The 14,751-nt window shown below is 39.6% G+C and overlaps 1 protein-coding gene across 1 annotated transcript in view; it reads left to right on the top strand.

Annotated features, from left to right (window-relative positions):
* Positions 1-1,173: 1,173 nt before the first annotated feature.
* The window catches only part of LOC121074785 (IgGFc-binding protein-like), a 57,301-nt gene continuing 43,723 nt past the window's right edge, over positions 1,174-14,751 (top strand). Inside the window, exons 1-12 of the mRNA XM_040567306.1 lie at positions 1,174-1,207; positions 1,766-1,781; positions 3,205-3,254; positions 3,343-3,492; positions 5,227-5,489; positions 6,143-6,224; positions 8,378-8,443; positions 8,709-8,953; positions 10,335-10,642; positions 11,337-11,614; positions 12,808-13,403; positions 13,619-14,183. Coding sequence (XP_040423240.1) covers positions 1,174-1,207; positions 1,766-1,781; positions 3,205-3,254; positions 3,343-3,492; positions 5,227-5,489; positions 6,143-6,224; positions 8,378-8,443; positions 8,709-8,953; positions 10,335-10,642; positions 11,337-11,614; positions 12,808-13,403; positions 13,619-14,183 — 2,653 coding nt within the window. The remainder of the gene's footprint in view (positions 1,208-1,765; positions 1,782-3,204; positions 3,255-3,342; positions 3,493-5,226; positions 5,490-6,142; positions 6,225-8,377; positions 8,444-8,708; positions 8,954-10,334; positions 10,643-11,336; positions 11,615-12,807; positions 13,404-13,618; positions 14,184-14,751) is intronic.

Genomic DNA, 14,751 nt, shown 5'->3' with positions numbered 1-14,751 from the left:
TTTACAAGATGTTGATTTCTTTCCAAAGTGGGCAGCATCTCCTGTCCACGGAAGACTTTTGTGTCTGCTTGCAGATGGACTCACATCTTGTTAGAATCATACAGAGCAGCATCGGTTTCATGAATGAGGAATCTGTAAACCATCTGCAGAAGGAAAGCATCAGCATACGTGGAGGGTCCCTGCTACTCATTATAGCACTAGGGACAGCCATTGCCCAGTTACCACTTGCTGGACCAACATCTCAGCAGCCCTGCTGCTAATGCAGTGTGTTCAATGCAAATTTTATCTGAAGGTCACTTATATTCCACTCCTTGCACTGAGGTCTTCTCAACTGAACTGGAAAATTGTAGCCAATGGTTTTATGCAGGGAATAAGTCTCCTCTGTCTCTAAATCACAGAAATGCTCTTCCTTATGTACTGATTGGCAAAAATACAGATATTTTCTAAGGAAAGGATTTTCATTGGAGAGGGAAGCTTACCAGTCAAGCAAACGTCAGCTGCCCCCATCTGCTGACTTTTTGATGAGCTTGTGTGGGGCATGAGCTTGTACCAGAATACAACCCCAGGAAAGAGAAATTAACTTCAAATATATTTATGTTTCTGCTCAGCCTCCTCTGTTCCTTCCTTTTTCTCCTGTTTCTGTAAGCAGCCTCCTCAGTTATTCCTTAATGACGAGTGAAAATATTTTGTGCTGAGTAAGGGGAAAGGGAGTTGAAGAAATCCCAGACATTTAAATAGTGAAACCATAATGACCTTAATCCTGAGATTTACAATCACAAATGGAAAGTGGTTGTAACTATGAGGCCTCTCTTCCAGAAATCCCTACTGCCAGAGCCACCTACCTTTAGATAAAAAAAACTAATAATAACAATAAAAAGCTGTGGTCTGGGTTTTCCAGGCAATGCAAACTAACATTGTATACGCTCTGATTTTTCTTTGATTCTCATCACTAATAAAATCTAGGTGACATAGAAAATGTAGCTTCCTTCAAGCCATTTCTTTACAGACTCCAATGCAGGGGATGAAGAACAGTGAAGGCCCAAGTGGCAGAGGGAATGATCAAACTTCTTTTTCTCTGCCTACAACTAACAGAGATTTTATTCACAAGGCCCAGAAAATTATCTTTCATTTTTCAGCAGGGCAATATACTGGCAATAATATTTCAGCGTCTTCATGAATTTTGCCAATGACAATCTGACTGTTCTGAGTAAATTAAAAGCTTGTGGTCTGCTGCGCTGAATGTTAGTTTCAGAAAGGGAGAAAATACAGTGAATATAAGAAACCCCACTTACACTAGCAATAAAAGCTGGGCAGAAGTTTTAAAATTAAGAAAGTTGTCTTGCTATCTATCTATCTATCTATCTATAAGCCTATAAAAATACAAACTTTAAAGTTAATTTTAAAGTTTTAAATATACAAAAGCAGCAATAAAAATTTCCAAAATCAAATCAATTTCTCCAATAGGCGACAAAGGGTATCAAAACAACTCGCACAGAATAGGAGCTTTCCATTAATATGTGCTTTCCTTGAGGAAGATAACCCAGGGAGCCCAGATGATACAGGATTGGTCAGAATTTTACAATCGCCTCCGCCCTGTGGTCAATATATTCTTCCGTTTCACCGTTGGTCGTCCTCATTTCCCTCTTGCTGAGTACAGCTGGTGGATTATTATGTAGACTGTACCACACAGAAGACTTAACTCTGTCTTCTAGTATGGGGACCCCCTGGCACTTACAATGCACTTTAATTTTATTTTGTCTTTCAGTGCTGAATACCACAGGGTAAGTAGTACAATGCTGAATGTACCTTAGTTCAGGAAGCTTAGTTACTGTTAATGATAAATATCCTTTCTTCACCTTTTAAACATGGAATGTTGTACAATTAAACTGTATCATTTTTAAAAAGAGGAAATAATTTTTTTTTTTTTCCTAATTCTGCACTGGCTGCTGTCTGTGAGAGAAATTTGTATCACAAATTTCTAATGGCACATCTGAAGAGGAGAGATCTTGACAAAATATCTGCTGTAGTTATCGAATGTTTGACTCTCTAAGTTTATCTACAGTAGCCTTTGCCTTAGGACTTGCCTGATGTGTAACAGTTTAAATAGCACTGAATGGAGCCTAGATGGCAACTTGTCACAGCTTTCCCTTTCTTGTGGAGGAGGAAATCCAAGAAAGAAAACAGAGAAAAAATTCTTAGTTTATCTCTCTTCACACCTCTTTCCTTATTGAGCTTTAGCTCAATCTGTTTTCTAATTGCTTGGTGGATTTCATTGATGAACTAGCTACTGTTTGTGTGATATTTAGTCCTAATCCCTAGTTTATCTGAATCTCTCTGCTTAGATTTTGATGGGCTGTGGGGACATTCACTGTGATGGATTTGCTTAAGGACAGATTTTCTATACTGTGTCTAGTACAAGAAGGATAATTGGGGTGGAGGGCACCACAGAGGCTGGAACTGGACCCTGCCTCCTGACGCTGTGGACCACCATCAGAACGTGTCAGAGCTGCTTTGTAGCCTTGCAGTCCTGGAAATCCCTTTCCTATAAAAAAAACTCCCAAATAAAAGAGCCATCTATGCTGTGATCTGTGATGGGATTTCAGTCTTGTGTCAGCTCATGTCTGCAGTATTTTGTAGCACCATAAGGACTATACATCTACGTATATGTATATGTATATGTATGCTCCTTGCCCTGCAGTGTTTTCAGGGTAAGTTAGAAGAAGAACTGAATGAGATGACAGCTTGTGGTCATAAGAGATATGCTGTGGTTAAAGGAAATAGCCTTCCAACAAATAACATAGTTATACAGCACACCAGTTTATAGGCATTTACACACTGTTTTGCAAGAGTGGGGATGACAATGCCATGAGCAAGTTCACAGTGAGTTTTTTTATGTTATCCTGGTATTGTCTGAGCATAGCTGTATCCAGCCATCCCTCCTGTAGATCCCAGTACCTAGAACTGGCCTTTCAATTCAAAGGGATACAGAGCAGAGGATACTTCTACACTCAGACAAGGTGAACATATCCCACCTTTTACTCACTCTCAGAACTTTTTCATGAAGGAGTAAGGACAGATGGGAAGAGAAGGAATCAGATATGGATGAGGCCCTGGGTCTGGGCAATAATTCAGTAAGAACACCTAAAAACATACATTGTTCCTGACATTCTTAAACTGTTTCATTGTGTGTTTTTTTCTTGGCAGTCTCAGACAAAGACCAACTGGTAGCTTGAGAAAATGGGATCCTGAAACAGGTAACTGCTTGTCCTTAGTGCTATTGATGTCCAAGGCTGGTTTTGAATATACTGTATCTTTTTCCTTACTTTAATGTGTGTGTTTCAGCTTACCTCACCAGATGTGATTTTAATAACAACTCAAGACCATTTTGTGACTGGACCCAACCTTGCAATGTGAACCAGGGAGTATGGATACGAACCAAGCATGACACTCCAACTGATGGAACGGGTCCTGATGGAGACTATCCTGATGGAAGTAAGTGCTTGTTTGTGGTATTGTTAATTTCCTTTTGAAGACAGCCTATCTTCTCCTTTCTATTTTATGAAGAGATTCATGAAATCCTTTGAAATGTGTCAGTTTGGTTGACGTGTCTTTGGCTTTTCACCATGCTCAGTCACAGGCAAATTAAACTAAGTTGCACCATCATGTGTTGGAAATCTGCACTGGTAAGTGCAGTAGAAGAAAGCAGAAGAATGCTAGCTACCTCATGCTTAAGATCTCACAGAGAAGGCAGTGACATGCAACAGATCATTATTCACAAGATATTTTGTGGTCAAATTACAGTGATACCTGCTAATGACAATAAACGTAATGACTGCAGTACTGACACTAGGTAATGTTCATGATAGCAAAGTTTTACAAGATCAAGTCGGAAATTAAAGAATGCCTTTAAAAGGCTTGTACTCAGCTACATGTGATTGAAAAACTGAGGTCTAAAGTGCTCATGTCATCAAAAGAGTGCTTAGCATGGCTCCACCTCTATCTGTATGAACCATTATCCTTGTACTAGCAGATCTATTTATAGGAAATCAGTCTGCAATGATATTTTTTTCTGTAATTATCCTGAGATTGGAATGGTCACCTTCTGCCAGACTCAGTTAGTAAGCGGATTAGAACAGTATCAGTTTGGATTTTCACTAAGGAATTTTTACATTTTTAGTATTTTGTTGAAAGAAGAAGTGAAATACTTTAAACAGAGATTCACACAACTAAATAATAATGTCTTTTTTTTTTTTTTTCCCAATTGGCACAGACCATGTAACTTCAAATATTACTTAAATTTTCTTACCATCAACAAAGTCCTAAAGGTTTAGGTTGGATATTAGGAAGAACTTCTTTACTGAAAGGGTTGTTAGGCATTGGAATGGGCTGCCCAGGGAAGTGGCTGAGTCGCCATCCCTGGAGGTCTTTAAAAGACGTTTAGATGTAGTCCTTAGTGATATGGTTTAGTGGAGGTCTTGTTAGTGTTAGGACAGAGGTTGGACTAGATGATCTTGGAGGTCTCTTCCAACCTAGACTATTCTGTGATACACGGAACTGATGGGAAGCAAAAAGCTTCAGCCCTAGAAAAGTAAAATGAGATCTCATATTGAACCAATTCAAACTAAAGTATTTCAAATCCTAAAAGCAAATATTGTGAGATTCTGAATTTTGAGAAGTTTCAGTCATTTTGATGATGTCAAACCTAAATATTTTAATGGCAATCTCTGTATTTCTTTTTTTCTATCCCTCCTGTTTTGAGACAAAAACAAATGTTGAGGGGTTGGATTTTTCCTTGTGCTAGGGATTTGCTTATCTTGAGACCAAAATATTTAGAGGAAAATATATATCCTGCAAGAGAAGTTGTACAGCAGATTGCATAGCAGATCACATTATTTTCCTTTGAGGAAAGAAGAAACTGAACAATCATCAGTGGGGCACTGTATCTGGATGTGCTGTCTCTTGAAAGAAGTCTAAATTTTGTTCGTGATGCCAAAATAACTGTTCATGTGAGATAAGATATATTTTCTTCGCTCTCTAATTTACACTCCATTTTAGACAGCTATGCAATGCTAACTATTGCAATGTAAATTACAAATCCCTTCTACTTGGCTTCTTTGTAGTGTTGATGCACTTGAGTTCTTCCGGAGTTGTACTTCGGATTTAAGTTACACCTAACAAGTTACAAAGATTCAGCCCTATTTTTATTTTTTTTTTTTCACTCTGCAGAAGGCTATTTCATCTACCAAGAAGCAAGTAATCTGATCCCATTTGACACTAACAGACTTGAAAGCCCAGATGTTGTGGTTTCTGGAAAAGTATGCATAGACTTCTGGTACTATATGTTTGGGTCAGAAGAAATGAATGAGTTGAGAGTGATTATCCAAGACAGCACAGGGGAGTCTGTGGCATGGAGTCGGAAGGGAAACCAGAGCTCCTCTTGGAATTATGGTGCTGTCATTCATACTTTTCCAACACAGAGAAGGATAAAGGTAATATATTTTCAGAATAAATTTCTTTGTGCAGTGTCAGCATTAATGTTTGTTCTCCCTTTGCAAGCTGTAAAAGATTGTGCATGTAAGCTAGAAAATATAACCAAGAATTTCTTGTTTTACTTTTTGTGAATATAATACTCAAATGCTCTGTGCCAATGAACCAAGAGAAGAAACAAACAACCCTGAGTTTTATTAGTGTTTTTAGCTAATGGGTAAAATATATTTACTTTTCTCTCTCTTTCCTTTCTTCCCACCCTCCCTCCTTCCCTCATTTCATCGTGATGACAAGGACTTTAGGTGCCTTACTTAACTGCAGGTTTTTCTGTTGCAAGCTTAGGTTTAAACTTTGGGATGCTGCCTACATTCAACTCCTCTATAGAATCCAGACAACTAATCTTAATAAGTCATTTATCAATCAAAAAATAAAATAAAATAAAATAAAATAGAGTGCAGTGTTTCATCAAGTCCCTACCTTGCTACAGAATATATATTTTAGACTTCTGAGGAAAGCTAGGAAAACTGTTCCACCCTCAGTTCACCTGATGTCCTTAGAGATAGACCAGACAGAGTATTTTGAAAACAGGTTGAGGGAAATTCTGTCACATTTGCCTGAGTAATTGTTGCAATGATTCACTTTACATCCTGCCTAGGTCATTTTTGAGGCTGTCCGAGGACTGACAGAGTATGGGGATACAGCACTGGACAATGTGAGAGTAAGGGATGGATCCTGTGGTAAGTTTTATATTTGTGCCTTAGCATACACTCCTTCCTCATCTCTGTTTAAGCTGTTGGCCATTATTCAATTCCATATATAGTATCAAAACTTGTAATTCCAAACCACAAAAGAAATGGCAAAAACTTTACAGCTCACTTCATTTAAATGTTACCTGTTTTGGTGTAGATTCTTCCCAAATCTTTCCTCGCCACCTCAAATGTAGAGAATAAGCTATCCGCTTCTCTGCAAATGTGATCATTTTCACAAGGTTCAACAAACTTTAAGTTTGAAGTCCGTCTCTAAACCCAGCCAAGGATATGAACATTGGTTATGAATTACAGATTAAATGATCTAATCAACATTTTACAGCAAACCTCTGTTCATATGAGCTCAGCAAATAAACAGAACTTCCATATGTAGCAATAAATAAATAAATAATGGTGAGTCAATAATGCTGAATTGCACTACCTATACTGTCTATGAATCAGCAGTTTGAACTCGATTCCTGATCCTGTAACAAATCAGCCAAGACTTGCACAAGCTGTGAATGATTTGGATTCAGAAATGCATTACTGTTTCGTCCCATCTTTACTGTTATGAATGCAAAACTTATAAAATGTGAATTCTACAAGGAACCTGCTGAATATGGTATAGAAAATGTCATTAGGTATAAATAGGCCTCTTTGTGAAACACTACTCATATAATGATGATAAAATGGTTCAAACTACACTAGGCAGGGTTTTTGGAGGGTGAAGAGTTCTATTCGGGTCCACACCCTCAGAACATGTACTTTTCTTTAAAATTCTGTGCATAATATTTGGGGCTCTTTTGGAGAGCCAGTTGTTCATTTTTTCCAGGCTTATTACCACACAATTCAGCCACTGGATGGTGCACTAAATGTAACTCCAAGAGGTGAGAGAAGTGCTCCTCCCTCTGTTCAACTGTGTGGCTACTAATACAATCAGTTCAGTGAATTATTAGGTCTTGTTAAAAAAAAAAAATCCTCCCAAATTTTTGCTTCTAGAAGAATGTTCAACGGAATAAACATTTTAATCAGACTCATAAAAACCTAAAGGTATGTCCATTTGTCACATGAAAAATCAGTTTCCAAGGCAATTTTAAAAATCAGTCTTTGGGTTATATGTTTGGTACTCATATTGTCACTTGCAGAACTTCTTCACCTTACATCTCGAGAGACAATCTTAGAAAGAGGTTTTCTTTTGTTCCTTTTCTCAGCTCTACAACAAAGTTAACTTAAAGCTTGAGAGTAAAAAAAAGAACAAAAATAAATTTTTGTGCTGCATATGCGAAATCTTCAGTTGCGCCAGACTAGGGAACTGGATGTGAAGAAGTGGGCATATAAGAAGGAGGTGTGCAAGAAGCCAGTGCATGCAAAGCAGCTGATCCCATTTTGCAAGCAGTTTATTAAAATGTGTCTTCAGCTTTGAAGTTAGAGATCATCAAGTGAATGGGATCATTTTATACAGAGCTTTATCAGTATATACTGAACATCAGTTTATGTGAAGTCTATTGTCTTTTTCTAAATTATAATCACAAGTATCCTGCAAAACCCCCCACTTCCAGCTGAGTCTGAATCACATGGTGAGCACAAAAAAGTATGTAGTTGCTGTATCATAATTTACAAATCTCTACCTTGTCCTCTTATGACTTTTCTATACTATAACTAGACTTGTTTTCTATACTATAACTTAATTTTTTTATAAATAATGCTATTAGTAATGTCAATAATAAGGTTGGATGGGGCTTTTGGCAACCTGGTCTCGTGGAAGGTGTCCCTGCCCATGGCAGGGGGGTTGGAATTAGATGATCCTTAAAAAGGTGATCTTAAAAAAAGATGACCCTTCCAACCCCAACCATTCTATGATTCCATGAAACACGCATCCAAATGTAAATACACTTACAGTTCCAGAGAAGCATGCGGGGACAAGCTCAGTCACTGTCACCAAGCTAACAGTCAGATGAGCTCCTAAGAGCTCAAAGGACCTACATGTACTCATTTTTAAATATAGGCCGTTCCACTTGCTTCAGTGAAAATCTTCTAAGTTTAAGGTGGTGAAGAGTAAGTTGAAATTCATGTATGTTGGTTAGTATGTAGTGTTTACGGAGTAATGTTATAACTCATTGTTACCTTGTCTTCTCTATTGACAGATGCAGTTTCCACCCCTGTACCACCAACACCTACACCAACAGAACCTATGCCACCTCCACTGACAGGTAATTTTATCCAGTCACATATGCTGCTCAAGGCATTTTAGAAAGGCATTTCTACCAGTGCTACTTAAATGCTCTAGTTAATTTCTCTGTGCGTGTTTCTATGGCATTGCCATATGAATCTGTTTTTTTTCTGTTTCTGTCCTTCCGTATGTAATCTATAAAATGGGGGTGACTGTGTTTTCCCACTGCACAATGCAGGTATGAGGTGGCTTTTCTGGATGCACCAATGTGTTGATGAGAACATATTCCTTTTTCCTATCTCCAGAAGCAATTTGTAGCATACATGGGGATCCTCATTATTACACATTTGACAAGCAGCGTCATGACTTCATGGGTACCTGCACCTACACCCTGTCCAAGCTGTGTGAGAGCAACAGCTCGCTGCCCTACTTCAACGTGGAAGCAGCCAACGAGCACAGGGGAAGCAACACTCATGTGTCCTACGTCCAGTATGTGGATGTCGATGTGTATGGCTACAGGATAAATCTGGGTAAAAACAGAGTTGTTAAGGTAAGGCTGAATGACACTATCACCAGTAATTCAAGAAATTGTAGTGCAATGACTACAAACATACAGTGATATTTAGGGGGCAGTCAAATATTTAGGACTAGTAGTACTATAGAGTCCTTAAAGTAAACATTGGGATTTCAGAACTGAAAACACAGATTAAAATGTTGTGCTATGTTGCTAGGAGGCAGGATCAGAGCTGATGCTCCAGATAGCTTTGGTGGGCTAGCCTACCTTTCAAGCTTGCCCCCCATTCCCAAATTTATTCTGCAGGGAATAAAAAGGCCCTTCATTAACCGAGTCTGAGCTGGTGGTTATTTTCCAGGCCTATGTGGTGGCCTATAAAGCTGCATGCTTATCTGTGATTTCTATTTATTCCACATAACTGCTAGCTTCACTTAATATCTGGCATTTGCCATAAAACAGGGCCAGATGAGAGTCCCAGAGAGTATCTGATGACTCTCCTCACGCTGAATGTATCACTTGGCCAGCTATTGTATTTTAAGACTTCTTTTTGGCACATTTCCATGAAGGGCCAAAGTAGCAGATACATGTTTGATTCAAAACCCACAATAAATGAATAGCTCACCTTATTTGATTAACACCCTTCTTATTAAAAAAAATAATAATAATAAAATAAAGTTGCAGTGATCTATGTGAGAGGAGACAAAGGTTTAAATATACACAGAGACCTTTCCCATATGATCTTTGAAGCACAGTGAATTTGATATCCACATTTCTCCAACAGTTCCTCTTTTATCTTTCCATTGTATTTACATTTTTCCTTATATATGTTCCTAAGTAAACTAAACTTTCTTATGTATATAATAAGAACAGATGGTCAAAGTAAATGTTAATTTTATTAAATTAAAAAAAAAAAAAAGAAAAATAAAACTTTATTTGAACATGTGTTTTCTGTTGTTTGGCATCTCATATGTGAAAATGAAGAAGAAAGAGAAAAAAAAGAAAAGAAAAAAAAAAAGCTTTTTCAAAATTTGTCCAGTCTGAGACTCCATTCTAGCTACATCTTTTGAATATTATACCATGTTCTTGTTTTATCCAAAATTAAAAGGTCTGCCAGCAGTTACTCCTGAAAGACCCTGCTAAGTTTTGGACTTTTTCCAGCTGGGTCTGGTTCACCAAGCTTGTTTTGACCACAGTTGGGACCTCAAAGCTAAGTAGTTGCATTGCTAGGTCTTAATGCCTTAGATCATTTGCCCGTATACAGCATTCATGTTACATAAGACTTTAAATAAAAAACAATAACACTATGGTATGAATTCTTAATGCTTGTACAGGCCCACTGTGCAAATCCTACGCTCAGTATAGGAACATGGTCTAAGAGGATCACCATTAGAAATACTTCTTCTAAAGTGATTTTAAGGATTGCTCTTCTCTGTCCCTGCAGGTTGATGGAGTCATTCAGGTGCTCCCTCTGACCTTGGTGCACCCTGTCAGTATTTCCTTAAGTGGGCAATATGTTGTGGTTACTACTGACTTTGGGCTGAATGTCAAGTTTGATGGAGATCACAGAGCAGAAATCACTCTTCCCAGTACCTATATGTCAAAAGTCTGTGGAATATGTGGAAACTATAATGGGAACAAAACAGATGACTTTCTTAACCCAGATGGAGAGATGGAAACAAACTCGGCCAGCCTTGGAAACAGTTGGCAAGTTTATAATGACTCAAGGTAGGACTCCAGTCAGAATGTTTGGCCTTAGCTATTGGTTATGCAATGAGCAGTATTTTACGCAACTTTTGTATGTAGGCCAAAAATGTCAGGAACAAGGAATAAAATATATTCTTGTCAGTGAAGTTCCTTCACATATCTGGGTAAACTTTCCTAGTAAATTCAACAGTGCTTAAAAAGAGAAAATTTGAATATAACACCTGCAGATGCCTACTAGAATTTCAGTTACTGTTATAGTATATTAATGCTAATACTTAAAGATCCTGTTTGAACTCTTCTGAGATACTTCACTATTTATTTTATAATTATACAGTATGTTATTTAATGATGACAGATGTTTAACTTTGAATGCTTGTATTTTTTGTTTGCTTTTCCTAGGTGTCTGCCATGTCTAAATCTTGTTCAAACTTAAAAAAAAAAAAAAAAAAAGAACCCAAAATTAATGCATTAATGTGGGTTTTTTTTTTTTTTTTTTTTTTTTTTTTTTACAGGCCTCACAGAAGTTATAAGGTTGAGATCATATTAAAATCTGAATCTCTATCCTAATTGTTTGAAATGTTGAGCTTTAAAATATGTCATCCTCAGCCTGGGGCCAGCCCTGCAGTTTTGTTAGATGCAATTTGAAAAGCATCTTGGATGCAATTGCATGCAAAGTTTGCCAGTAAATTTTTACACATCATTTTTTCCACACCAGGTGCTTGCCAGATGATGGCCATACCCCAAATTGCACTGATGATGAAAAACATATCATCCAAAGCAATGACTACTGTGGTCTGGTCACTGATCCCAGTGGTCCATTCCAGAACTGCCATTCAATAGTTGATCCACAGAGTTATTTTGATGCCTGCCAATATGATCTCTGTGAACTTCGTTTGAGCAATGCAGCCCTTTGTCAAAACCTGCAGGCTTATGCGGACGTGTGCCAAGCAGCAGGAGTCCAGCTACAATCATGGAGAAATGCAACTTTCTGCCGTATGTATCAAAGATTACTGGAAATTACCACTTGTCAGAAGGATATAATTAGGACTGCCTGAGGAGAGAGCATTATAAGATACTGTTTTAAATTCCTGTAACACTGTGAATCTTGACTGATTAGGATAAAGATTTCAGGATTATGTGTAGTCCTCAATTTGAGTCCTTTAGGAAGACTTTAATAAAACTACTTAAGCTGTTTCTGGATGAAGGGAAAAAAACATTTCTAGTCCATCTTCAAATAGAGTTGAGGGCTTTTCCTTTGAAATCGTATAGTGTCCCTATATCTTTGTTGAGGGGTATTACGTATGTCAGGGACATTTGACTTAGAGGGTTTTTTGCCTTCTGAGGAAGTTGTAGCTAACTTAAGTGTCTTTGAGAAAAAACAAAACAAAACAACAACAAAACAACAACGTTGTTTTGCAAATGCTTAGTTGACATATGAGAGTTTCACACACTCTACTTGCAGAGACACTGAGCTATCTTCTGCCATTCCCTAGAAAATCAACTGGGTCAGATTTAATTAATAGGACGATGGACAGAGAAGTGTATAATGTAATTCTGTGATCTCTGTCTGCTTAGGAAAACAGGCTAAAACAGAGCAAGGTTATGTCATTTAAAACTGAACCGCAACGTGTAAGTATGCAAAAGCTGGAAAAAGCTTGTTCAAGAAATGTTAATTCCAACATCTTATCACTTGAAAATCTCAGTGTTTAAAACCTCTAATTAGCTTTTTTTTTTTTTTTTTTACATGCCATGTGTCTAAAAAGATCTAAAAATAGAATAGGGCACTTGTACATCCTGATTATTTAACAAACATTAAACATATTGAGGAAATTAAAAAAACATAAATCAAGAAGCTACAAGACTAGAATTCAATACCAGACCTACATGGCACATATCAAGGACAAATAAAATGACAGTGACATCCTCAGCCCAGTGCAAGTAACCAAAGAAAATACCTACAAGAGTAAGAGGTCTCCTAAGAAATTCTCACCATGAGGGAGACGTTAAAATCTCAAAGCTCAAACTAAATTAAAGGGTGTTTAAACAGGAAAGGCATGCATTAGATTGCCAGACAAATCCAGGATGTCCTCAGATATTTCAGAACAAGATAGAATACGTAATTAAACAACCCCAATATTTCAATAATTAAAAGATAAACCTGTGTATTACTATTTTTTATAATACAGCACTAGCCTGTCCAGCCAACAGTCACTACGAGCCCTGTGCTGCAGCCTGCCCTGCGACCTGTGTTGACCCATTAGCACCCTATACCTGCAGCCTGCCATGTGTGGAGGGTTGTGTGTGCGACAGCGGGTACCTGCTCTACAACGACCGATGTGTGCCCAGCCAGCAGTGCGGGTGCTGGCACAATGGGCAGCACTACCCGGTGGGCTCGGAGTTCTGGACGGACAACACCTGCTCCACAAAGTGCACGTGTCCCGCACGGGGAGGCAAAGTCCAGTGCTCCAGCGCCTCATGCCCTGCGGGCCAGTACTGTGGTGTGCAGAATGGGAAACCCGAGTGCCTCGAACACTCCTACGGCATCTGCCACGTCCACGGTGACCCTCACTACGTTACCTTTGACAAGGTGACGCACGACTTCATGGGGAACTGCACCTACACCCTGGCCAAAGTGTGCTCCAACAGCTCCGTGCCCTACTTCAATGTTGAGGCAAAGAACGAGCATCGTGGCAACCCCCACGTGTCCTACGTGCGCGAAGTCCTGGTCGAGGTGTACGGAGAGCGCATTGCAATAGTCAAGCAGGAGAGGAGCCAAGTGCTGGTAAGGAGCTGGGCTGGCACAAACACGGTGGGTCTGCAAGGCAGGGCTGGCTTTTCTTGGTAGGCTCTTGCATGTACCAGAGAAGAGGGGTCCCCAGAGTGCAGCAGACATATGGCCGGGCAAGCTGCAGAGGTGTCTGTGCGAGCAGGGCTCGTGGTCCCGTGGGGCCGAGGGCCCCAGAGAGACCACGGTCCATTGCGGTGCGTCTGCCCTAGGTGAACGATGTGCGCCGGACCCTGCCGGTGAGTGCAGCAGGAGGTGCCATCAGAGTGAGCACAAGCGGCCGCTACATCGTCCTGGAGACGGACTTCAACCTCAGAGTGTCCTACGACGCCGACCACTCGGTGGAGGTGAGGGTGCCCACCAGCTACTCCAACCTGACCTGTGGCATGTGCGGGAACTTCAACAGCCGGCGAGAGGACGATTACATGATGCCCGACGGGCAGCAAGCCGCAGACTCCAATGCACTGGGGGAGAGCTGGAAGGTGCCGGACGGTGACCCCTCTTGCGGTGTGCCCATCCCCCCGGAACCCTGCAGTGCGGAAGAGGAGAAGCTCTACCAATCGGAGCAGTTCTGTGGCATACTGACTGCCAGACCAGGCTCTTTTGAGAGCTGCCATGCCGTGATCAACCCCCAGAGCTACTTTGAGACCTGCTCTTATGACCTTTGTGCCCTGAGTGGCAGCCAGGAGGTCCTGTGTGGTGCCCTGGAGGCCTATGCTGATGCGTGCCAGGCAGCCGGCGTGACTCTTCTCCCCTGGAGGAATGCCACCTTCTGCCGTGAGTTTCTGTACAGAGCTGAATCTTTGAATAGTTCCCTTGCTGTCTCAGGAGGCTGCTTTCAGGCACTAACTGACATACAGTTTAGAGATCTTAAATTCTTCACATATTCCCCCACAAAATATGAGCAGATAATGTTCTACAAAATATATCTCATTAATTTTTACTGCCAGAAATGTGAGGAGAACTCTGTTCATTATCCCCGAAATCTATGTCAAATAACTAGCAGCAGGTCACCGATAATGTGGAATCACATCTGAGATTTATAGGTTGTTTTGCCTTTAACAGGTTTGTTCCTTTCCAGTGTACATTTAATGACTTCCATAATTCACATACCACCTAAGTAGTAGACCTAACATAGCATTAGTTTTCATTTGAATTTTGTGTTGCTAAACATCAAGGATATATGTTAACATTCAAGCCTTTTTCTTGTAGTGTGTTTTTCATTTTTGCTTTCTGATTTCAAAATAGGAAAGAAATTTTAGTCTCCCATGAAGTTTCTGATAAATTATTGTCACTAGTTCAAAATAATCCCATTTTGCATCGTGGATTTATGTGAGCTGTGATC

Source organism: Cygnus olor, chromosome 9 (genome assembly GCF_009769625.2).
Source record: "Cygnus olor isolate bCygOlo1 chromosome 9, bCygOlo1.pri.v2, whole genome shotgun sequence".
Lineage (NCBI taxonomy): Eukaryota > Metazoa > Chordata > Aves > Anseriformes > Anatidae > Cygnus > Cygnus olor.
The sequence above is the reverse complement of the archived record's forward strand: the minus strand, read 5'-3'. Positions and strand labels throughout refer to the sequence as shown.